This window comes from Capricornis sumatraensis, chromosome 1 (assembly GCF_032405125.1).
Source record: "Capricornis sumatraensis isolate serow.1 chromosome 1, serow.2, whole genome shotgun sequence".
Taxonomy (NCBI): Eukaryota; Metazoa; Chordata; class Mammalia; order Artiodactyla; family Bovidae; genus Capricornis; species Capricornis sumatraensis.
This window is the reverse complement of record NC_091069.1, coordinates 254,281,721-254,307,688: the sequence shown is the minus strand read 5'-3', so window position 1 is coordinate 254,307,688 and position 25,968 is coordinate 254,281,721. Positions and strand designations below refer to the sequence as shown.

The window sequence follows — 25,968 nt, the reverse complement described above, 5'->3', positions numbered from 1 at the left end:
GACCACTTGAACCCGAAAACTAACAGTATTTCCCATCTGGCCCTGTTGATGATAATTCTTTCCCCAAGTAGTACTCTCACTTTCCTTGACCTACATTTTGGTCTATTAGACTTCTGAGCTGGTTCGGCATATAATCAGTTGGAACAAACAGACATTTATAAAGAACCATGTATTCATCTATTAATGTTTATTGATTATTTGTCATCCATTCTTCTTTTATTCCCTGGGATCAATAAGAAATCACAAAAGATCTCACAGAACAGTAGCCATTTCAAAGTGGCTTTGAAATTTACATAGAGGTAGGCATGCTTGATTTTTTTCATGAGGAGATATTCTGAACACTGTGTATTCTTAGTCTAATCAGGACAGGTAAGCAAGTGGGGCCTATGGGTAGAACTCAGGCATGAATTGCCATTTTGCAACTTTTTTCTCATGGACAAACTGTCCATGGGGCCCCTCAGCATCCGAGGGCAGAAGGGCCAAGTACACGGGGGTCTCTATTCCTTCCTCTAGGCTTTTGGGGGCTTTGGATCCCCCCATGTCAGTTCTCACCCACCCTGGGCAGCAGGCATTCAGGAGGATCTTGTCCCCTCCTCTCTGCTCACTCAGTTTCCTGGCGTGGATTCTGGACAGGGCTGTGATGCCAATTTTCGCCACTCCATATATATTATCATCCGGCCAGCCCTCCTTCCTGTGCACCCCGTTCTTTGTGTCTTCCACGAACTTGTTCATGAGCCCCACCAGCTCCTCCTCTGTGATGGTCTCACTTCTCAATTTCTGCTGCAGTTCAGGGCTGCAGCTTTCAAGAGCTTTGAAGCCCCATCCACTAGACACGTTCACCACTCTGCCTAAAATGTAACACAAACCATTACTTGGGAAGGTATGTATGAGAATAATGAATACCCAATTTCCTGAGATGTTGGACTCGATTCCCACTGGAGAGCCAGTTACCAGTTTCCTATGGGACGTAGAGGGTCTGGGGATTAGAGGCAGGTGAGCCTAGATCTTGTCAGAAACACTGCAGTTCGGACTCAGTCAGACTCACCTTGGGGTTTCATTAGAGGCAGGAGTTCTGTGCATATATCCCGGGTCCCAAAAAAATTTGTTTTCATGGTCACTTCTGCCTTAATTGGAGTTGGCGTGGTATCACTAACTTTTAGAGCAGAAAAACAAAACAAAACAGGATTAATAAATATAAGCCATACGGTAAAAATGCTTACTTGATACAATATTTTTTCCTGTGAAATCTGTTTTAGTCTAAGAGGTGGGTGGAGTTAGTGAACAGTATTGTGCAGTGGGAATTTTGCGGTTTGATGTGTGCTCAGTCCCGTCTGACTCCTAGCGACCCCATGAACTGCAGCCCTCCAGGCTCTGCCCATGGGATTTTCCAGGCAAGAATACTGGAGTGGGTTGTCATTTCCTTCTCCAGGGAAGAAGCCGGTTACAGTTTGATAATGCCGTGTATTTATGTAAGATGGCATCATCAGGGGAGGCTGAATGAAGACAGCTCACACAATCTCTCACTGTACCCCTCTTTACAACTATTTATTGGTTTCAAAGCAAGTTAAAGATTTACCAAACTGGTTCAAAGTTCAATGAAATCAATACTGCAAAAATCCCGGGCATTGTCCTTTACACTGATATCAAAGCTATTGCAAGGCCTTCTTGCTGGAAAAGCTTGTAATCTCGGAGGACCTGCTCTCCCTGTGACCTCCAGCCTAGGGAGGGGGTTCTAGATCCCACAGCGGAGGTTCAGGCGGTAGCCCCGCCCCGCCCGGTCTGGCTCTCCCCACAGTGGCTGTATCCCCGCCAGCTCCCACTCACACCCGAAGGCGATGGCCGCGTTGTTGACCAGCACGTCGAGGCCCCCGTACTCCTTGCGCAGGAAGTCGCGCAGGGCGTGGATGCTCTGCAGGTCAGTGATGTCCAGCTGGTGGAAACGGGGGCTCAGGCCCTCCGCCTGCAGCTGCTGCACAGCCGCCCGACCCCGCGCCTCGTCCCGCGCTGTGAGCACCACGTCCCCCGGGAACCGCCGACACAGGTCACGCACGATGGCAAAGCCGAGGCCCTTGTTGGCCCCGGTGACCAGCGCTACGCGGGTGGAGGACGACATGGCCGGTGTGCAGGGCCCTTTGGAGTAGAGCTGACGAGGCTGGAGACCGACGCAGTGGCGAGGCGTGGGACGTGGAGACCCGTCACAGTCCAGAAGGCAAAGAACTGTGTCCTAGGATCCAGTGCAGTGACTAGTTAAGAAGGAGGAGGCCGTGCCTTCTACCCGCTTAAGGAGGGATCAAATGTTCCCTAAGGTTGCTAAACACCACTCCTGGCTCCACCTCTTTCCGCGCGTACTGTATTCTCAGTTAAGCCAGGGCACAGCCCTGTTTTTTTCTTTAAACTTTTTATTCTATGTTGGAGCATAGGGCTTCCCTGCCTGCAGTGCTGGAGACCCGGCTTTGATCCCTGGCTTCGGAAGAGCCCCTGGAGAGGGGAGTGGCTACCCATCCAGTGTTCTTGCCTGCGGAATCCCATGGACAGAGAAGCCTCCTGTGCTATCATCCACAAGGTGGCAAAAACTCTTCACAAAATTAGCAGCCACCTCCCAGTGGGAACCTGATGGGGATACTTTGATTCTTTTTTCTTTCTTTTGTCCGTGTAGGGATATTTGCGAAGGTGTAAAAGTCTGATTGGCAAACCTGGGATAGGAACATAATCAGACCCATGGGTACAGCTGTGAGTGAGCGCACACACAACTTTTCTCTCGAAAACGAACTGACTGGAGCCCCTCGGCATCCGAGGGCAAAGGAGCCAAGGGGTCTCTGCTCCTTCTTTTGGGGCCCTTGAGGCTTTGTGACTGCCTCCACCCTTGTCAGTTTTCACCCACCCTGGGCAGCAGGCATTCAGGAGGATTTTATCTCTTCCTCTCTGCGCACTCAGTTTCCTGGCTTGAATTCCGGACAGGACCGTGACGCCGATTTTCGTCACTCCATTTATATTATCCGGCGCGCCCTCCTTCCTGTGCACCCCGTTCTTTGTGTCTTCCACGAACTTGTTCATGAGCCCCACCAGCTCCTCCTCCGTGATGGTCTCACTTCGAAACTTCTGCTGCAGTTCAGGGTTGCATTTCTTTAGAGAGCTGACGCTGACAGAGCTGGATACATTCACCACTCTGCCTAAAATACAACACAGATCAGTGCACAGAAAGGCGAGCACGAGAAGGATGAATCCCTACTGGGGACAGGACTGCCCTCTTGAAAGAGGACGTTAGGGAAGGAAGGGAATGTACTTGGGAAGGGGTTTCTCAATGAGTTTTATCTGTTTTATTACTATAAGTAACAACATGATACTTCTAATGTTTTTAAAAATTAAGCTACATCTAATTATTTTAGAAATTACAGGAATGAACTATTTCACTCAAACTCAATAAATAAGTCATGACCAGAGGAAGAAGTCTGTGAACCTATTACCCAGCATGACTTGTGAACATTATTTTCAAAACTGAACTATTTAAAATCTCTGGAAATGGTCCCGAATGTGTGCAGCAAATGAAGAAACATTTTTTTTTTCCAGACTCTCTCCAATAACTCAGGTGAGAACAGAAATAATCTATTTCAACCATGACTGCTCCTTCCTTACCTCCTTTCTGACCATAACAAAGGAAACTTAACTCTGGGACGGTGCATCTGAGACGCAGGGCTCCCTCCCTGCCAAGGGGCTGTGGTATCTTCCCACCAGGCGGATGACATCAGTGTTTCTCATCCTGTTCCTCAGCTACCTGCTGCTGAGGTTCAGTTCCTGGCAAGTGTATCTCGGAGGTTAGGACTTCCTTCTCCAACCCAGCCCTCACTTGTGGGACCAATGCTGGGCATCCTGAGAATGCTGGCGCCTAGACTGCCCTTGTTTGTGAGGCAGAAATAGCATGCAAAGGGAAGTAACATGCTGGGAAGACCAGGGGCTACAGCCCCCTCTCCCAGCTCCTAACACAGGAGTGTCATTGAAAGAAAAGTGAGAGGGTAACAGGTAGGAGGGTAATGATAAAGGAAAGAAATGGTACGGACCTAACAGAAGCAGAAGATATTAAGAAGAGGTGGCAAGAACACACAGAAAAACCGTACAAAAAAGATCTTCACAACTCATAATCACGATGGTGTAATCACTCACCTAGAGCCAGACATTCTGGAATGTGAAGTCAAGTGGGCCTTAAGAATAATCACTAGAAATGAAGCTAGTGGAAGTGATGGAATTCCAGTGGAGCTATTTCAAATCCTGAAAGATGATGCTGTGAAAGTGCTGCACTCAATATGCCAGCAAATTTGGAAAACTCAGCAGTGGCCACAGGACTGGAAAAGGTCCGTTTTCATTTCAATCCCAAAGAAAGGCAATGCCAAATGTTCAAACTACCACACAATTGCACTTACTCACATGCTAGCAAAGAAATGCTCAAAATTCTCCAAGCCAGGCTTCAACAGTATGTGAACCCTGCTAGATGTTCAAGTTGGTTTTAGAAAAGGCAGAGGAACCAGAGATCAAATTGCCAACATCCGCTGGATCATCAAAAAACAAGAGAGTTTCAGAAAAAATCTATTTCTGCTTTATTGACTATACCAAAGCCTTTGACTGTGTGGATCACAACAAACTGGAAAATTCTGAAAGAGATGGGAATACCAGACCACCTAACCTGCCTCTTGAGAAATCTGTATGCAGGTCAGGAAGCAGCAGTTAGAACTGGACATGGAAAAACAGACTGGTTCTAAATAGGAAAAGGAGTATATCAAGACTATATATTGTTACCCTTTGTATTTAATTTCTATGCAGAGTATATCATAAGAAATCCTGGGCTGGATGAAGAACAAGCTGGAATCAAGGATGTCAGGAGAAATATCAATAACCTAAGATATGCAGATGACACCACCCTTATGGCAGAAAGTGAAGAAGAAAGAGCCTCTTGATGAAAGTGAAAGAGGAGAGTGAAAAAGTTGGCTTAAAGCTCAACATTCAGAAAATTAAGATCATGGCATCCAGTCCCATCACTTCATGGCAAATAGATGGAGAAACAGTGGAAACAGTGGTGGTTTAGTCACTAAGTCGTGTCAGACTCTTGGGATCCCATGGACTGTAGCCTGTCAGCTTCTTCTTTCCATGGGATTCTCCAGGCAAGAATACTGGAGTGGGTTGCCATTTCCTTCTCCAGGGGATCTTCTCGACACAGGAATTGAACCCAGGTCTCCTGCATTGCAGGCAGATAATTTACGAAGTGAGCTATGAGGAAAGCCCCACTGAGGAAACACTGGCAGACTTTATTTTCTTGAGCTCCAAAATCACTGCAGATGGTGACTGCAGCCATGAAACTAAAAGACGCTTACTCTTTGGAAGAAAAGTTATGACCAACCTAGACAGAATATTCAAAAGCAGAGACATTACTTTGCCAACAAAGGTCCGTCTAGTCAAGGTTATGGTTTTTCTGATAGTCATGTATGGATCTGAGAGTTGGACTATAAAGAAAGCTGAGAGCAGAAGAATTGATGCTTTTGAACTGTGGTGTTGGAGAAGACTCTTGAGAGTCCCTTGGACTGCAAGGAGACCCAACCAGTCCATCCTATTGGTAGGACTGATGTTGAAGCTGAAACTCCAATACTTTGGCCACTTGTTGCGATGAACTGACTCATTAGAAAAGACCCTGATGCTGGGAAATATTGGGGGCAGGAGGAGAAGGGAACGCCAGAGGATGAGATGGTTGGATGGCATCACTGACTTAATGGATGTGAGTCTGAGTAAACTCTGGGAGTTGCTGATGGACAGGGAGGCCTGGCGTGCTGCACTCCATGGGGTGGCAGAGTCGGACATGACTGAGAGACTGATCTGAACAGGTAGAAAGGCCACAAGTCCCCAAGTGGTAAGAGGAAACAAACTGCAAGTGGCAGACGTTTTTTTCCTTCTCTACAGAAAATTAAAAGAGGCATCTTCCAATTCTGTGCTGAGGACAGGTGGTTCTGCCTTGAGGTAACCAAGGTGTTTTTCTTATGGAAATGTTTTTCTTAAGCTGTGTTAATGAAACTATGTATTTGCTTTGGAATTTGCCTTTCTTCAAATGGTGCTGCCTGTTGCCGGTGGGGGGAGGCGGTGGGGGGTGGGTGGATGACGCACCTCTCGCCACACTATCTCAAAAGTGCATACTGTGTGTTAGGGGCCTGGTGAAACTCCTGCAGCCTTGAGGCGTCTCTCCTATCTGATTAATAGCTTGCTAAGAGACAAAACACCTTGCGAAAAACTAGCAAGAGAGCACTCTTTCTGTCCCCTTCTGAGTCTATGTCAGAAGCTTGCACTATCTCTATTATAGTTTAATAAGACTTTGCTACATAAGAAGCTCCATGTGTCAAGCCTCATCTCTGACCTGAATTGAAATCCTCTCCTGGGGAGGTCACGAATCCAGGCATAACTCATGGCTCGCAGCAGCAACCTTTCAGAAGTGTCACCATCCCTGCCCCCACCTTCAGACCTGTGGCTTAGAGATTTAGCACAAGAAAGGGGAAAAGATAGGACATAAAAACCAAGAGGTCCAAAGTTCCTCCAAAAGGATGTGATTTCTTTGAATCAGAGTGTGGGGGCTTCCCAGGTGGCTCTAGTGGCAAAGACCCCGCCTGCCAAAGCAGGAGACATTAGAGTCTCGGGTTCGACCCATGAGCGGGGAAGATCCCCTGGAGGAGGACATGGCAACCCACTTTAGTATTCTTGCCTGGAGCATCCCCTGGATGGTGCTAAAAAGAAAGACCTAAATGGAGGGACACGGTGCATTCATGAGTTGACAGACTCAGGTAAAATGTCAATTGTTCTCATATTGCTGTATGATTTAATGCAATTTCAATCAAAATCTCAGGACGACTTTTTTGTGTACATCCAGACTAACATTTGAAAAGTTATGTGCAATTGCAAAAGAACTAGAATAGCCAAAATACTTTTGGAAAAGAGAAATATTCAAGAATTATTATGATGCTAGAATAATCTTGACGTGGTACACAATCGAGAGAGGCACGCCTCTGTAAATTATCAATTGCCCATCATTTTGTGGTCAATTTTATTTTAAAAAGTCCTTTTAACAAACAGAGTTGAAAAAAATGGACATTTAGGATATCTACCTTAGATTAAAGAAATTTTATTGTTACATGAAAACCCATGTACAGATGTTTATAGCAGCTCTGTCAATAATTTCCAAAAACTAGAAGTAACATAGATGTTGAACATTGTCCTGTTACAGCTTGGCTAATGGCTGAGAGCTCAGAATTAAAAAAAGCAGGGACCACTATGATACAGAAGGGGACGACAGAGAATGAGATGGTTGGATGACATCACGGACTCAATGGACATGAGTTTCAGCAGACTCTGGGAGATGGTGAAGGACAGAGAAGGCTGATGTGCTGCAGTTCATGGAGTCACAAAGTGTCGCACAGGACTGAGTGACTGAAGAACACAGCTATGATATCAAAAACTGGGTCTATTCATGAGGAAAGGGAGGAGAAGATTAGGAAGAGGGGTGGGAGGGTGATGAAACCTAAACCATTACTTTTATTTCTGAACACTTAATGATATTGTTTTTATATTCACTTAAAATGTACATAAATGGCTTCATAGTCTAATACTGTACTACTGTACTTTTTGTCCAATGCTCATTTTCTTCCCTGTTTGAGTGAAAAAACAAAGACTGTGAAAGCTGTGCTAAAAAGCAATTAGGAAGAGACTGGTAGCTTTGACTAAATCATTTGCATCCGTAAGGTGGCTAGAGAAAGTTAAGGATGAGAGCCCTTTTTGGTTCAGAACAGACCACAAAAAGTACCCTTGAAAAGAGCCTGAATTAACTTGGATCAAGATCAATCGGTGGAGCAGTTTATGCTGTGCATTTGTGTGTTAAGTCGCTTCAGTAATGTCCAACTCTGTGTGACCCTATGGACTATAGCCTGCCAGGCTCCTTTGTCCATGAGATTCTCCAGGCAAGAATACTGGAGTGAGTTGCCATGCCCTTCTCCAGGGGATCTTCCTGTCCCAGGGATCAAATCCATGTCTTTTATGTGTCCTGCTGGTTCTTTAACACAAGTGCCAGCTGGGAAGCCCAACTTATGCTGTGCCTTTTTACTTTTTCACATGTCTTCCATCTCACAGTAGCAAGGAAAGCTATTAACTTCTAGGTTGGTTATAATCGATACTCAAAGGACAGTCTCTTTTTTATTCGGTATTAGCTGGTCTACCACAATGGTGAAAATACCAACCTAAATCAAATCCCTTATGATTATACAGTGGAAGTGAGAAATAGATTTAAGGGCCTAAATGTGATAGATAGAGTGCCTGATGAACGATGGACTGAGGTTCATGACATTGTACAGGAGACAGGAATCAAGACCATCCCATGGAAAAGAAATGCAAAAAAGCAAAATGGCTGTCTGAGGAGGCCTTACAAGTAGCTGTGAAAAGAAGAGAGGCGAAAAGCATAGGAGAAAAGGAAAGATATAAGCATCTGAATGCAGAGTTCCAGAGAATAGCAAGAAGAGATAAGAAAGCCTTCTTCAGTGATCAATGTAAAGAAATCGAGGAAAACAACAGAATGGGAAAGACTAGAGATCTCTTCAAGAAAATTAGAGCTACCAAGGGACCATTTCATGCAAAGATGGGCTCGATAAAGGACAGAAATACCTAACATAAGCAGAAGATATTAAGAAGAGGTGGCAAGAATACACAGAAAAACTGTACAAAAAAGAGCTTCACGACCCAGATAATCATGATGGTGTGATCACTAATCTAGAGCCAGACATCCGGGAATGTGAAGTCAAGTGGGCCTTGGAAAGCATCGCTACAAACAAAGCTAGTGGAGGCGATGGAATTGCAGTTGAGCTATTTCAAATCCTGAAAGATGATGCTGTGAAAGTGCTGCACTCAATATGCCAGCAAATTTGGAAAACTCAGCAGTGGCCACAGGACTGGAAAAGGTCCATTTTCATTCCAATCCCAAAGAAAGGCGATCCCAAAGAATGCTCAAACTACCGCACGATTGCACTCATCTCACAGGCTAGTAAAGTAATGCTCAAAATTCTCCAAGCCAGGCTTCAGCAATATGTGAACCGTGAACTCCCTTTGTTCAAGCTGGTTTTAGAAAAGGCAGAGGAACCAGAGATCAAATTGCCAACATCCGCTGGATCATGGGACAAGCAAGAGAGTGCCAGAAAAACATCTATTTCTGCTTTATTGACTATGCCAAAGCCTTTGACTGTGTGGATCACAATAAACTGTGGAAAATTCTGAGAGAGATGGGAATACCAGACCACCTGACCTGCCTCTTGAGAAATCTGTATGCAGGTCAGGAAGCAGCAGTTAGAACTGGACATGGGACAACAGACTGGTTCCAAATAGGAAAAGGCGTACGTCAAGGTTGTATATTGTCACCCTGCTTATTTAACTCATTTTGCAGAGCGCATCATGAGAAACACTGGGCTGGAAGAAGCACAAGCTGGAATCAAGATTGCCGGGAGAAATTTCAAAAATCTCAGATATGCAGATGACACAACCCTTATGGCAGAAAGTGAAGAGGAGCGAAAAAGCCTCTTGATGAAAGTGAAAGAGGAGAGTGAAAAAGTTGGCTTAAAGCTCAGCATTCAGAAAACAAAGATCATGGCATCTGGTCCCATCACTTCATGAGAAATAGATGGGAAAACAGTGGAAACAGTGTGAGGCTTTATTATTTTGGGCTCCAAAATCACTGCAGATGGTGACTGCAGCCATGAAATTAAAAGATGCTTACTCCTTGGAAGAAAAGTTATAACCAACCTACATAGCATATTCAAAAGCAGGGACATTACTTTGCCAACAAAGGTCCATCTAAACAAGGCTATGTTTTTTCCAGTAGTCATGTATGGATGTGAGAGTTGGGCTGTGAAGAAAGCTGAGCGCTGAAGAACTGATGCTTTTGAACTATGGTGTTGGAGAAGACTCTTGAGTGTCTTGGACTACAAGGAGATCCAACCAGTCCATTCTGAAGGAGATCAGCCCTGGGTGTTCTTTGGAAGGAAGAAGCTAAAGGTGAAACTCCAGTACTTTGGCCACCTCACGCGAAATGTTGACTCATTGGAAAGTCTCTGATGCTGGGAAAGATTGGGGGCAGGAGGAGAAGGGAACGCCAGAGGATGAGATGGTTGGATGGCATCACTGACTTAATGGATGTGAGTCTGAGTAAACTCTGGGAGTTGCTGATGGACAGGGAGGGCTGGCGTGCTGCACTCCATGGGGTGGCAGAGTCGGACATGACTGAGAGACTGATCTGAACAGGTAGAAAGGCCACAAGTCCCCAAGTGGTAAGAGGAAACAAACTGCAAGTGGCAGACGTTTTTTTCCTTCTCTACAGAAAATTAAAAGAGGCATCTTCCAGTTCTGTGCTGAGGACAGGTGGTTCTGCCTTGAGGTAACCAAGGTGTTTTTCTTATGGAAATGTTTTTCTTAAGCTGTGTTAATGAAACTATGTATTTGCTTTGGAATTTGCCTTTCTTCAAATGGTGCTGCCTGTTGCCGGTGGGGGGAGGCGGTGGGGGGTGGGTGGATGACGCACCTCTCGCCACACTATCTCAAAAGTGCATACTGTGTGTTAGGGGCCTGGTGAAACTCCTGCAGCCTTGAGGCGTCTCTCCTATCTGATTAATAGCTTGCTAAGAGACAAAACACCTTGCGAAAAACTAGCAAGAGAGCACTCTTTCTGTCCCCTTCTGAGTCTATGTCAGAAGCTTGCACTATCTCTATTATAGTTTAATAAGACTTTGCTACATAAGAAGCTCCATGTGTCAAGCCTCATCTCTGACCTGAATTGAAATCCTCTCCTGGGGAGGTCACGAATCCAGGCATAACTCATGGCTCGCAGCAGCAACCTTTCAGAAGTGTCACCATCCCTGCCCCCACCTTCAGACCTGTGGCTTAGAGATTTAGCACAAGAAAGGGGAAAAGATAGGACATAGAAACCAAGAGGTCCAAAGTTCCTCCAAAAGGATGTGATTTCTTTGAATCAGAGTGTGGGGGCTTCCCAGGTGGCTCTAGTGGCAAAGACCCCGCCTGCCAAAGCAGGAGACATTAGAGTCTCGGGTTTGACCCATGAGCGGGGAAGATCCCCTGGAGGAGGACATGGCAACCCACTTTAGTATTCTTGCCTGGAGCATCCCCTGGATGGTGCTAAAAAGAAAGACCTAAATGGAGGGACACGGTGCATTCATGAGTTGACAGACTCAGGTAAAATGTCAATTGTTCTCATATTGCTGTATGATTTAATGCAATTTCAATCAAAATCTCAGGACGACTTTTTTGTGTACATCCAGACTAACATTTGAAAAGTTATGTGCAATTGCAAAAGAACTAGAATAGCCAAAATACTTTTGGAAAAGAGAAATATTCAAGAATTATTATGATGCTAGAATAATCTTGACGTGGTACACAATCGAGAGAGGCACGCCTCTGTAAATTATCAATTGCCCATCATTTTGTGGTCAATTTTATTTTAAAAAGTCCTTTTAACAAACGGAGTTGAAAAAATGGACATTTAGGATATCTACCTTAGATTAAAGAAATTTTATTGTTACATGAAAACCCATGTACAGATGTTTATAGCAGCTCTGTTAATAATTTCCAAAAACTAGAAGTAACATAGATGTTGAACATTGTCCTGTTACAGCTTGGCTAATGGCTGAGAGCTCAGAATTAAAAAAAGCAGGGACCACTATGATACAGAAGGGGACGACAGAGAATGAGATGGTTGGATGACATCACAGACTCAATGGACATGAGTTTCAGCAGACTCCGGGAGATGGTGAAGGACAGAGAAGGCTGATGTGCTGCAGTTCATGGAGTCACAAAGTGTCGCAGAGGACTGAGTGACTGAAGAACACAGCTATGATATCAAAAACTGGGTCTATTCATGAGGAAAGGGAGGAGAAGATTAGGAAGAGGGGTGGGAGGGTGATGAAACCTAAACCATTACTTTTATTTCTGAACACTTAATGATATTGTTTTTATATTCACTTAAAATGTACATAAATGGCTTCATAGTCTAATACTGTACTACTGTACTTTTTGTCCAATGCTCATTTTCTTCCTTGTTTGAGTGAAAAAACAAAGACTGTGAAAGCTGTGCTAGAAAGCAATTAGGAAGAGACTGGTAGCTTTGACTAAATCATTTGCATCCGTAAGGTGGCTAGAGAAAGTTAAGGATGGGAGTCCTTTTGGTTCAGAACAGACCACAAAAAGTTAGCGTTAGCCCTTCAAAAGAGCCTGAATTAACTTGGATCAAGATCAATCGGTGGAGCATTTTATGCTGTGCATGTGTGTGTTAAGTCGCTTCAATAATGTCCAACTCTGTGTGACCCTATGGACTATAGCCTGCCAGGCTCCTTTGTCCATGGGATTCTCCAGGCAAGAATACTGGAGTGAGTTGCCATGCCCTTCTCCAGGGGATCTTCCTGTCCCAGGGATCAAATCCATGTCTTTTATGTGTCCTGCTGGTTCTTTACACAAGTGCCAGCTGGAAAGCCCAATTTATGCTGTGCCTTGGTACTTTTTCACATGTCTTCCATCTCACAGTAGCAAGGAAAGCTATTAACTTCTATGTTGGTTATAATCGATACTCAAAGGACAGTCTCTTTTTTATTCGGTATTAACTAGTCTACCTCAATGGTGAAAATACCAACCTAGGAAGCTTGACCCTGAGATCCAACGGTCTCTCCAGATAATAAACTCCTGAAAGTGCCTGCTTCCTCTTCCCAATGTATTCCATGCCAGCCCTGCCCACTGACCAGGTCCCCAGGGATTGAAGCCAGTCACCTGGAGCCCTCTCCCGGCACCCCACCCCCACCCCCAAGCTCAGTGAGACTGTAGACTCCTCAAGCAGAATCATACCCTGGATTAAGTCGTGATAAGATGATCTACTATAGCTTTTCCCAACAAAACAGAAGACTTCTCCCCTGTCAAAAGGCAAGTAAACCTTGCACTCACCTGAGAATATACTCTGTACTTAAATCTCCATATACTCTAAGCTCTAGTGAGGCAAGACAAAGTGTTAAACAGAGGCCGCCTTAGCAAATCCAGAGAGTATTCTTTCCTCCTTGTGGAACACAGCAAGGAACAGCCCAGTTAAGTAAGAAGGGTAGTCATGCAGGAGTCATCAGCATGAGGTCCGAGAGGCAGACAGGGACGGTGCAGCGGACACAGGGAACTCCACGGCTGCCCTCAAGGGCTGGGGTGGCTGGAGAGTCACATGACAGGCTAAGGAGTGGACTTCTGAGCGCTAGTGGGCCAAGTCTTAGAAGTGGTAGAACTTTCCAGGAGGACCCGACAGGGAAACAGGGCAGAAGCTGAGTGTAACTTGTAAACATGTCTACTGATCCCTAGGCCAACTCTTAATCTTTCTAAAAGGGTCTGTTTAATGGGTGTGGTTCCCCTCCTGGCCCCTTGGAAGTGAAAGTGAGCTCAGTCCTTTGGGACTCTTTGCGACCCTGTGGACTGCAGCCCACCAGGCTCCTCTGTCCATGGGATTGTCTAGGCAAGAATACTGGACTGGGTTGCCATTTCCTTCTCCAGGGGATCTTACCGACCCAGGAATTGAACCCAGGTCTCCCGCATTGCAGGGAGAAGCAGGCAGAGGCTTTAACCTCTGAGCCACCAGGAAGCCCAGGAACCCACCTGGCTCCTTACTTCAGTGTAAACATTGCAGTAGTTTAACCCAAAGGAATATGAGTTTGTTTTGTTCAGAACACTGAGCACACTGAAAGGCAGTTATCGGATTATGGGGATCTCTACTAGCCATGCTAAGGGCTTGGACTTCACTTCAGGATTTTTGGGAGGGGCAGAGAGCTTGCTCAGAAAGCAAGAGACTCAGGACGGGCAGGGGTTCCCTTAGAAGGGTTTACAGTTGTCTAGAAATGACAGCTGAAGGCCTGTTTGTAGAGCTGGGTTGGGGGAGAAGGCTGGAAAGAAACTCAGACAACTCTTGAGACCTGCTAAATGACAATAAGCGGGCAGGCAAGGTGACCTCCTGGTGCCTGGTGGGTCGATGAGAGTATCCGTGGCCAAGATGACTCAGGGAAAGGACGAGTCTTTGGAAATATGTGTTTTAGATGGCGGAAATCAGGGGAGGGAGGGGAAATCTGCAGAGGACAGGGAGGTAAGAAGACAGAATGTGTGCCTGGAACTCTGGGAATTTTCTAGGCAGTGGACAGATTGTGGTGGGGGGTGGGGGAGTGGTGTGCTAATGAACTGGTGGTGGTGCAGGCTCCACTAGCCTCCGTAGGAGGGGGACGGGGGAGAGGGAAGGTCTGGGAAGGACTCCTGAGGGAACTCCCCCTGTGACGGGCACAGAGCAAGTCAAGGGCCACTTGAGATGGAAACCTCTGAGCTCTGATGGGAAAGAGAAGAAAGAGCCAGATGGGCAAAAAGCAGGTGGACAGACAGCACCAAGGACCTGGGCAGTGTGTCCAGGGACCTCAGGGTGCAGGACACCCGGCTGGGTGGAGACACGGTGGAGGCTGGTGAGGCTGAGCAGGAGCGGCAGGGGGGGCTGTAGATGAGACCAGAGCCAGGTGGACCTAGATCTTGCCAGAAGCACTGCAGTCTGGGCTCCAATCAGACTCACCTTGGGGCTTTATTAGAGGCAGGAGCTCTGCACACACAACTCTGGAGCCAAAGAAGTTTGTTTTCATAGTCACCTCTGCTTGAATATGAAATGGTGTGGTATCAGCAGCTTTCAGGAGAAAAGGAAAGTGGCGTGAATAAATAGTACTCATGTGGTGGTATTCCATAAGAAGATACGAACAATAGTAAAATTGGTATATTAGGCCAGTGTGAATTTCCCAGTTTGATAATGCCTTATAGTTTTGTAATAAGATGGCACCACTGGGGGAGGCTGCACCGCGGGTGAAGATTTGGGACCTCTGGATCATTTTGCCATCTTGTGGTTTATGTAAGATTGTATTAAAAAAATAACCCAGCTGCCTAAAGTTCAATCAGAAAGAGGCTGCAGAACTACCAGGAAAAGGGGCCCAGGATTCTGAGCCAAAGAAACACAAAGTTCCCTCCGGCTAGAGCGCATATTCCCAGATCCTTACCTTTGAAGGCGATGCCCTTGTGGGCCCCAGTGACCAGCGTCATGTGGGTGTTGGATGACATAGCTGAGGGCAGGGGCGCTCCAGGCGCTTGGGTGGAGCGCGGAACCGACTGAAAGTCACCAGCGGAGCGCGCTGTGGAGGCCGGTCCACAGGCAGAGAAGCCAGCAAGAACTGGCTTCTAAGCTCCGGCACTGTGATTTGTAGGGAAAGAGGCTTCGGTCCCCAGTTTTCCCTTCTTAGGAGGGGCAGTCTGTTTCTGAAGGTTTAGAAACACCGCATCCTGAGCGTACCTCTCCCCGTGTTGTGCCCACTGTTGTTGATGCCACCTCTGAGCCATACATGAGCCAAGCGGTGGTCTGCGGGGATGGAGAGGGGGTTTCCCCAGAGCAAAACCAGACGGTGGTGAGTCGAAATGGTCTGAAGATTTAGAGCAGTTTGAATGAAGAAACTAGTGCAGGAGAAACCCCAAAGGAGAAAAACAAGTGTTGACAATTTTCTTGGGCATGCGCCTGTCATCCTCTGCAAAATGAGGATGCTTGCTTTTTTCTTTAATACAGTGAAATGATTTCGACAGGGTACCTGCTTCTCAGGACCTAGATTCACTTCCTTACTTCAGAGAAACTCAAGAGGGATTGAGAGAGAAAAGGTCCCAAGAGCAGGTTTCCAAGTGTGGGCCCGGTACTCAGCTCTGTGGATCCCACTGCGCCCCCACGTGGGCGAATGTGTTTATGAAACTCTCCTTGTGTGCCAAGCCTCTTGCCGGAATGTTTTTATTCATCTTGCATAACTCCTGTGGGTGCTAAGTGTGTAACTTTAGATTTGTCCAAGGAGGATACATATATGTTCTTTTTTTGCTCTCAGTGAAATCTGTGCTCACAAAGGTCAACTGAAAATGAATCAATCTCCAAAGTGTGTATGGGGTGGACAAATAGAACTCTCCCACCCACCTTCTTTAGTGTAATTTCAGTGCATTTAATCCAAGTGTGTTTGGTTAGTGACTTTCAGATTTATGCAGAGCTGCGATCTCATCATGACTCAGCTTTTCCCAGGCACAGCTTGGCAGAGCTGCCAAGAATGGAGGCAAAGATCCAGAGGATGCAAGGAAAGTTTACTAAAGACTTAGAAGAATCACAGAACGAACAAACAGAGGTGAATTAATACACTAGAATTAATAAGTAGAATAACAGAGGCAGAAGAATGGATAAATGACCTAGAGGATGAATTGGTGGAAATCCCACTGCCTCAGAACAGAAGATACAGGAAAGAATGAAAAGAAATGAAGACAGCCTAAGAGACCTCTGAGACAACATTAAACACATCAACATTCACTTTATAGGGGTCCCAGAAGGAGAAGAGAGAGATAAAGGACCTGAGAAAATATTTGAAGCGCTAATAGCTGAAAACTTCCTGAAAGCAAGAGAAAGCAAACAGTCAACCAAGCTTAGGAAGCGCAGTGTCCCAGGAAGGAGGAACACACTGAGACACATAGTAATCAAACTGACAAAAATTAAAGAGAGAGATAAAATATTAAAAGCAGCAAGAGAAAAATGACAAATAACATACAAGGGAACTCCCATCAGGCTATCAACTGATTTTTCAACAGACACTCTACAAGCCAGAAGGGAATGGCATGATATATTTAAAGTGATGAAAGGGAAGAACTTACAACCAAGAATACTCTACTCAGCAAGACCCTCCTTCACATTTGATGGAGAAGTCAAAAGCTTTCCAGAGAAGCAAAAGTTAAGAGAATTCAGCACCACCAAACCAGCTTTACAACAAACGCTAAAGGAGCTTCTCTAGCCAGGAAACAAGAGAAGGATAAGACCCACCTATTGAAAATAAACCCCAAACAATTAAGAAATGGTAATAGGAACACTCTCAAAAGGTGTCCTTTTCATTATAGGAGACTGGAATGCAGAAGTAGGAGTCAAGAGACACCTGGATTAACAGGCAAATTAGCCCTTGCAGTATAAGATAAAGCAGGTCAAAGGCTAAAAGAGTTTTGCCAAGAGAATGCACTGGTCATAGCAAACACCCTCTTCTAACAGAGAAGACTCTACACATGGACATCACCAGATGGTCAATACCAAAATCTGATTGATTATACTCTTTGCAGCCAAAGATGGAGAAGCTCTATACAGTCAGCAAAAACAAGACCGGGAGCTGACTGTAGCTCAGATCATGAACTCCTTTTTGGCAAATTCAGACTTAAATTGAAGAAAGTAGGGAAAACCACTAGACCATTCAGGTATGACCTAAATCTAATCCCTTAACGATTATACAGTGAAAGTGACAAATAGATTCAAAGGATTAGATCTGATAGACAGAGGGCCTGAAGAACTATGGATGGAGGTTCTTGACACTGTACAGAAGGCAGTGATCAAAACTATCCCCAAGAAAAAGAAATGCAAAAAGGCAAAATGGTTGTCTAAGGAGGTCTTACAAATAGCTGAGAAAAGAAGAGAAGCAAAAGATAAAGGAGAAAAGGAAAGATATGCGCATCTGAATGCAGAGTTCCAGAGAATAGCAAGAAGAGATAAGGAAGCCTTCCTCAGTGATCAATGCAAAGAAATAGAGGAAAACAATAGAATGGGGGAAGACTAGAGATCTCTTCAAGAAAATTAGAGATACCAGGGGAATATTTCATACAAAGATGGGCTCGATAAAGGACAGAAATTGTATGGACCTAACAGAAACAGAAGACATTAAGAAGAGGTGGCAAGAATACACAGAAGAGCTATACAAAAAAAAAATCTTCATGACCCAGATAACCACGACGGTGTGCTCGCTCACCTTGAGCCAGACATTCTGGAATGTGAAGTCAAGTGGGCCTTAGGAAGCATCACTACGAACAAAGCTAGTGGAGGTGATGGAATTCCAGTTGAGCTATTTCGAATCCTAAAATATGATGCTGTGAAAGTGCCCCACTCAATATGTCAGCAAATTTGGAAAACTCTGCAATGGCCACAAGACTGGAAAAGGGCAGTTTTCATTCCAATCCCAAAGAAGGGCAATGCCAAAGAATGTTCAGACTACCACACAATTGCACTCATCTCGCATGCTAGCAAAGTAATGCTCAAAATTCTCCAAGCCAGGCTTCAACAGTATGTGAACCATTAACTTCCAGATGTTCAAGCTGGATTTATAAAAGGCAGAGGAACCAGAGATCAAACTGCCAACATCCACTGGATGATTGAAAAAGCAAGAGAATTCTAGAAAAACATCTACTTCTGCTTTATTGACTATGCCAAAGCCTTTGTCTGTATGGATCACAACAAACTGTGGAAAATTCTGAAAGAGATGAGAATTCCAGACCACCTGACCCACCTCCTGAGAAATCTGTATGCAGGTCAACCAGCAACAGTTAGAACCGATCATGGAACAACAGACTGGTTCCAAATCGGAAAAGGAGTACATCGAGGCTGTATGTTGTCACCTTGCTTATTTAACTTATATGCAGAGTACATCAAGTGAAATGCTGGGCTGGATGAAGCACAAGCTGGAATCAAGATTGCTGGGAGAAATATCAATAAGCTCAGATACGCAGATGACACCACCCATATGGCAGAAAGCAAAGAGGAACTAAAGAGCCTCTTATTGAAAGTGAAAGAGGAGAGTGAAAAAAAAGTTGGCTTAAAGCTCAACATTCAGAAAACAAAGATTATGGCATCGGGTCCCATCACTTCATGGTAAATAGATGGGCAAACAATGGAAACAGTGAGAGACTATTTTGGGGGGCTCTAAAATCACTGCAGATGGTGACTGAAATTAAAGGACGCATGTTCCATGAAATTAAAAGATGCATGCTCCTTGGAAGAAAAGTCATGAGCAGCCTAGACAGCATATTAAAAAGCAGAGACATTACTTTTTGCCATCTAGTTAAGGCTATGGTTTTTCCTGTAGTTATGTATGGATGTGAGAGGTGGACTATAAAGAAAGCTGAGTGCCAAAGAATTGATGCTTTTGAACTGTGGTGTTGGAGAAGACTCTTGAGAGTCCCTGGGACTGCAAGAAGATCCAACCAGTCCATCCTAAAGGAAATCAGTCTTGAATATTCATTGGTAGGACTGATGCTGAAGCTGAAACTCCAATACTTTGGCCACCTGAAGCGAATAACTGACTCACTGAAAAAGACCCTGATGCTGGGAAAGATTGAAGGGAGGAGAAGGGGATGACAGAGGATGAGATGGTTGGATGGCATCCCTGACTCAATGGACATGAGTCTGAGCAAGCTCCGGGAGACGGTGATGGATAGGGAGGCCTGGTGTGCTGCAGTTCTTGGGGTTAGAAATAGTCGGACACGACTGAACTGAACTGAGGTGGTATTGTGGTCTTCTGGTATTTTTTTTGGCTTGAGGTGACCCAAACCTTAGGTTTACAGGCTGTGTCATCAATGGTGACTGCCAAGAGGGTTTATGCCAAAGGGGACCTTCCCAGACTGGTATCCCCATCCCAGTGGTGAACCCCTGCCAAGCCACGCCTCCACATGTTCACTCTCCTGTGCGGGTCACTGCTCTTTTCCTCTGAGTCTTGGTTCAGGCAAGGTTTTGTTGCACCCTCCAAGACTGGAATCTCTGTTTCCCCCAGTCCTGTAAAAGTCTTGTAATCAAATCCTCTGGTCTTCAAGGCCAGATTCTCAGGGGATTCCCAGTCCTTTTGTTGGATCCCCAGGCTGGGAAACCTGAATTGGGGTTCAGAACCTTCACAACAGTGCGAGAATTTCTTTGGTATCATCGTTCTCCAGTTTGTTGGTTGCCTACCTGATGGGTATGGGACTTGATTTTATCATAATTGTTCTCCTCCTACCATCTTGCTGTGGCTTCTTCTTTGTCTTTGGACACGGGGTATCCTTTTTTTGGTAGGTTCCAGCATCCTTCTGGGCTTCCCTGCTGGCTCAGCTGGTAAAGAATCTGTCTGCAATGTGGGAGAACTGGGTTCGATCCCTGGGTTGGGAAGATCCCTTGGAAAAGGGAAAGGCTACCCACTCCAGTATTGAGGCCAGGAGAATTCCATGGACTCTATAGTCCATGGGGTGACAAAGAGTCGGACACGACTGAGTGACTTTCACTTCCCTTCACTTTAGTATCCTCCTGTCATTGGTTGTTCAAGAGCTAGTTGTGATTTTGGTTCACAAATAAAGATTCTTGCTCACATATATAATGTTTGGTTTTCTTTTTCTATCATTTGCTCTTACATGTTTTCTATCATCATAGAAATTATGTATGATAACTTTATGTTTTTTGTTATCTGATATTAGTAAGTGTCTCTAAAGAAACCTGATTGGATCGTTAGCTTTCTTTCCCTTCCCTCCCTTCCTGGCTTAAAAAAAAAAAAAGGTAGATAATCTTATATTGAGTTCCTGTTCTCAGCATTTAATGTGTGTATGCTGAGTTGCGTAGTCATGTCCACCTCTTTGAGACACTTTAGGCTGTAGCCCGCCAGGCCCCTCTGTCCATGGGTTTCTCCAGGCAAGAATACTGAAGTAGGCTGCCATGCCCTCCTCCAGGGGATCTTCCTGGCACAGAGATTGAACCCAGGTCTCTCGTGTCTCCTGCTTTGCAGGTGGATTCTTGACCAGCATTTAATACTGCAGCTCAACATATTACGACAGGAGGCTTTCTATAGTGGGGCCACACCTGAGGGACCCCTTTCGGCAGCAGACGTGAAAGCATCTCGGGAGCCACACTAATGTTCTTTACAGCTTTCCACTGTTTTCTGCCTCTCTCCATTTCAGCTGGTGATGGGTGCTCCCCGTTATCAGTGGTCTATCAAAAGAAGATTGTTTTAGCACTTTTCAGAGACATTATATTTCTTGGGAAAAAAATCTCTGTGCTGCTGTCAAAAGATGTATTTGTCCCCTGCTTTTTAGCAACTCTTATTCTTTGAACCTTCCCTTTATTATGAGGTAATACTGAATAATACACCCATTTAAAGCATACATTTCAATGGTTTTGATATGTTCAAGTAATTGTGCAACCATCACCACAGTTTTAGAACAGTTTCATGACCCCGCCTGTTCCCCGCCCCCTCCTCCCAGATATCCCATACCTGTTAGTAGTTGCATCCTTTCCCCCCAGCCCTAGGCAACCACTGATCTAATTTCGGTCTGTTGTTATGCCTATATGGAACACTTCATATGGATGGAGTCATAAGATATGTGCTCTTTGTGACTAACTGATTTATTTCACATTGTGTTTTAAGGTTTACTTGTTTTGTAGTATCTCATTGGCTTCTGAACTTCACATTTAGCAAGTCTGATTTTTGATGATATTTTATATTGAACCTTTAGTTTGCAGAAATGTTTATTTCTGCAGGTATTAATTGAACATTATGAAATTGATAGAATATTGGCTTTAGAAGTCACTTTTAAAAATTATAAATAATTATAATTGCTGGGTTGGAAGAAACACAAGCTAGAATCAAGATTGCCGGGAGAAATATCAATAACTTCAGATATGCAGATGACACCACCCTTATGGCAGAAAGTGAGGAGGAGCTAAAAAGCCTCTTGATGAAAGTGAAAGAGGAGAGTGAAAAAGTTGGCTTAAAGCTCAACATTCAGAAAACGAAGATCATGGCATCTGGTCCCATCACTTCATGGGAAATAGATGGGGAAACAGTAGAAACAGTGTCAGACTTTATTTTGGGGGGCTCCAGAATCACTGCAGAAGGTGACTGCAGCCATGAAATTAAAAGACGCTTACTCCTTGGTAGAAAAGTTATGACCAATCTAGATAGTATATTCAAAAGCAGAACATTACTTTGCCGACGAAGGTCCATCTAGTCAAGGCTACGGTTTTTCCTGTGGTCATGTATGGATGTGAGAGTTGGACTGTGAAGAAGGCTGAGTGCTGAAGAATTGATGCTTTTGAACTGTGGTGTTGGAGAAGACTCTTGAGAGTCCCTTGGACTGCAAGGAGATCCAACCAGTCCATTCTGAAGGAGATCAACCCTGGGATTTCTTTGGAAGGAATGATGCTAAAGCTGAAGCTTCAGTCCTTTGGCCACCTCATGTGAAGAGTTGACTCATTGGCAAAGACTCTGATGCTGGGAAAGATTAGGGGCAGGAGAAGGGGACGACCAAGGATGAGATGGCTGGATGGCATCACGGATTCAATGGACTTGAGTCTGAGTGATGGACAGGGAGGCCTGGCATGCTGCGATTCATGGGGTCGCAAAGGGTTGGACACAACTGAGCGATTGAAATGAACTGAACTGAACTGAAAACATTTCAGTGTTCAGAATTTTTACTTAGTAAAACATTTCAGTGTTCTATTTTGCTCATCAATACTTAATACAAAAATTTTATTTTAAAGTGCTAAGAAATGGTTGGTGTAAAATATATACTCTTGAGAGTCCTTTGGACTGCAAGGAGATCCAACCAGTCCATCCTAAAGGAAATCAGTCCTGGGTGTTGATTGGAAGTACTAATGTTGAAACTGAAACTCCAATGCTTTGGCCACCTGATGCGAAGAGCTGACTCATTTGAAAAGACCCTGAGGCTGGGAAAGATTGAGGGCAGGAGGAGAAGGGGACGACAGAGGATGAGATGGTTGGATGGCATCACTGACTCAATGGACATGGATTTGGGTGGACTCCGGGAGGTGGTGATGGACAGGGAGGCCTGGCGTGCTGCAGTTCATGGGGTCGCAAAGAGTCGGACAAAACTGAGCAACTGAACTGAACTGAAAAAGTATATATTCTGTAATACCAAATTTGTGAAGCTATAAAAGTCTTCAGTACCTTAAGTAATTCATATCTAAACAAAATTTTACAGATATAGATTCCCCATTGCCAATTTTAATTTTAAAATTAAAGCTGTGTATTGGTAACTTTTTGTTCCATTACAAATTAGTCAAACTTAGTGATTAAATCAAGAAACATTTGTTTTCCCAGTTTCCATAGATGAGGAATTTGATATTGGCTTAGCTGGGCAGTTCTGGCTCAAGCCTCGTGAGGTTGCAGTCAAGATGTCAGTTGGGGTGCATCTTCTAAAGGCCCGACCTCAGCTGGAGGATCCCTTCCAAGGTTATTGGCTCATGTGGCTCTTGGTTAGAGGCTTCACTTCTTAGCCAAGTGGACCTTTCTGTAGGCTCCTTGGGCATCCTCAAGATGTAGCTGCTGGCTTCCTCCAGAGTGAATGATCCAGGGGACAGTGAGAAAGACAGAAGGCAAAAAGGGTCTTTTATGACCTAGTTTCATAAGTTACATACCACTACTCTGCCATGACTGTTGTCACACAGGCCAGTTCTGGTCTAGTGTGGGAGGAGACTACAAAGGGTTTGAATAGGCGGCGGGTATCAAGGGACCGTCTTGGCTGGCTATTGTAAGTTGGAAAATCGTCTGACTCCCCAGACTGACAGTCCCAATGTAATACGACGTCAATCATCAGGTAAGGATTAGGTCAACTCTGGTCTTATATGTATTTTTAATATTTGCATGTGTGAACTTAAAGAATATGGCACGGACCATATGAAAATATATTTTTTGGGTGTGTGCTATGTGGAACTTCATCAACCTGGGATGGAACTCATGTTCCCTTCATTGACAGCTTGAAGTCTTAACCACTGGACCACCAGGAAAGACCTGACAATACATTTTATATCTGTGTGTGGATGACAGATTTGAGTCCTAGTGGAATAATCATAGTTCACACAAGCATAATGAGGTTGGGCGGCCATTGAGGATCTGGGCTCTGACATGTCCCTGTATCACTAAGAACTGAATCTTTCGGAACTGTATCAAATCCAAAGGAACACCTGCTACCCTCAACCTCGTTTTCTCAGATTCCCACTTGCACCTTTGTAAACATTGCAGAACTGAACCAACCCTTGTTTAATGAAAAAAAAAAAAAAAAAAAAAAACCCTTAGTTTTTTGCCAGCTCCAATTATAATTCTTGGCAAACAACTTCTGTAACTGTGACCTTACCTTTTTTTGCCTTTATATGCTTCCTTCTATTTTGTAGTCTAGTGGCACACAATTAAAGTACTTCTTGGATCTATGTCTCCCAGATGCAGTCCTAATAAACCCCAAAGATTAATAAATCTTTCCTTATTTCAGGTCTTTGTTTCTGAGATTTTGGTTTACAATGTGTATGTGTGTGTATGAAAGTGAAAGTCACTTAGTCGTGTCCAAGTCTTTGCCACCCCATGGACTATATAGTCAATGGAATTCTCCAGGCCAGAATATTGGAGTGGGTAGCCTTTCCCTTCTCCAGGGGATCTGCCAGACCCAGGAATCGAACTGGGGTCTCCTGCATTGCAGGCAGATTCTTTACCAACTGAGCTATGTTTTAAAAGTTTGTGCATTTAAGGCAAAAATTCAACTTTTGATAGAAATTGTATACTAGCAATCACTAGTCAGTCTTATAAATTGAATCCTGAAGGAGAATTGTAATTAGTAGAGTAACATCTTCACATGCTTGGGGAAAGACTGCATCATTATTTTGAAAAACAACAACAACAACAACAACAACAACAACCATGCTGCCTAGTTTGGTAGTCACTAAGCACTTGACATGTAAACAGTCTAAACTGTGATGTGCTGTAACTCTTAAAATGTCAAGACAGGACTTCCTTCGTGGTCCAGTAGTTGAGAATCTGCCTGCCAATGGAGGGGACATGGGTTTGATCCCCGGTATGGGAAGATCCCACATGCTGAGGGACAACTAAGTCCATGTGCTACAACTACTGAGCCTGTGCTCAGGAATCTGTGCTCAGGAGCCTGTGCTCAGGAGCCTGTGCTCTGCAACAAGAGAAGCCACTGCAGTGAGAAACCTGAGTGCCGCAGCGAGAGAAAGCCTGTGCAGCAAGGAACTCACAGCACAACCAAAAAAAGAAAAAAAGTTAAGACTCACTACAACAAATTATAAATTATTTCACTAATTCCATTCTCATTACATATTACAGGGATGATGTTCTGGTTGAGGTGGGTTAAATAAAATATGTGAACAGTAATTTCACCAATTCCTTTTCACTTTAATGCACTTCATGTACATGGCTGAAATATCAGACAGGAGATGCTTCCACAACCAGAAGAGGTAGAAAATGCTTTCCAAGAGTTCACTGAATCCTGAAGCATGGCATTATGCTACAGGAATAAACAAACTTATTTCTCATTGGCAAAAACGTATTGATTGTAATGGTTCCTATTTTAATTAATAAAGATGCGTTTGAACCTGTCAACTAAAAAAGATGTACAATGTGAGAGTTGCGAGTTAAGTTTTATTTGGGGCAAAACGAGGACTGCGGCCCGGGAGACAGCATGTCAGGTAGCAGGCCAGGAACTGCCAGCACAGGTCGTGCATGATGGCAAGGCCGATGCCCTTGTTGCCTCCGGTGACCAGCGCCATGGGGGTACTGGACATGGACATGGCCGGGTGCACGGGGTCCTTCCAGTTAGTAGAGCTTACCAGGCTGGTGGCCACCCATAGTGGGGCAGAGTGGGAAGCAGAGGCCCATCACAGGCAGAAAAGCCAAGAACTGTGTTCCCGGGTCCAGTGCTGTCACTACTTGAGAAGGAGAACCCGCCCCTTTCCCTCCCTCCTAGGAGGGGCCAGATGTTCCAGAAGGTTCCTAATGACCACTCCTGACTGCACCCCTTCCTGGTGCAGCATCCTGAGCCAAACCAGGACACAGCCCTCTTTTGATCCCACCTCTGAGATGCAGTGTGGTTTGCAGGGTGGAGTGGTGAGCGTCCTCCAAACAAAACTGCTTGGTGAATGGTCATTAGGGGACTAGGAATTCTGGCAGAGGGATAAAAATCATTAGAGGTGCTGCATGCATGCATGTGTAGGTTTCAAAAGGAGGAAGGAGTACAGTTACTATCTTGTGCTGGGTCCATCAGTTCAGTTCA

The 25,968-nt window shown here is 44.7% G+C and overlaps 1 protein-coding gene and 1 pseudogene across 1 annotated transcript; both read right to left on the bottom strand.

Annotated features, from left to right (window-relative positions):
• Positions 1-384: 384 nt before the first annotated feature.
• Positions 385-2,113, bottom strand: LOC138080713 (carbonyl reductase [NADPH] 1-like). The gene is made up of 3 exons (XM_068973587.1): positions 1,825-2,113; positions 1,046-1,153; positions 385-848 (listed from the first exon to the last, which is right to left on the bottom strand). Exons 1-3 carry the CDS (start codon positions 2,111-2,113, stop codon positions 385-387), a joined length of 861 nt encoding a protein of 286 aa, XP_068829688.1.
• Positions 2,114-2,710: 597 nt separating this feature from the next.
• LOC138077199 (carbonyl reductase [NADPH] 1-like) lies at positions 2,711-25,465 on the bottom strand (annotated as a pseudogene).
• Between the last annotated feature and the right edge of the window lie 503 nt (positions 25,466-25,968).

Coding starts and splice junctions, on each gene's coding strand:
- LOC138080713 (XM_068973587.1), bottom strand. CDS start 2,113: ATGTCGTCCTCCACCCGCGTAGCGCTGGTCACCGGGGCCAACAAGGGC. Junction 1,154..1,824: donor CGCGGCCATCGCCTTCGGGT/GTGAGTGGGAGC, acceptor CTGCTCTAAAAG/TTAGTGATACCACGCCAACT. Junction 849..1,045: donor GCCTCTAATGAAACCCCAAG/GTGAGTCTGACT, acceptor GTTACATTTTAG/GCAGAGTGGTGAACGTGTCT.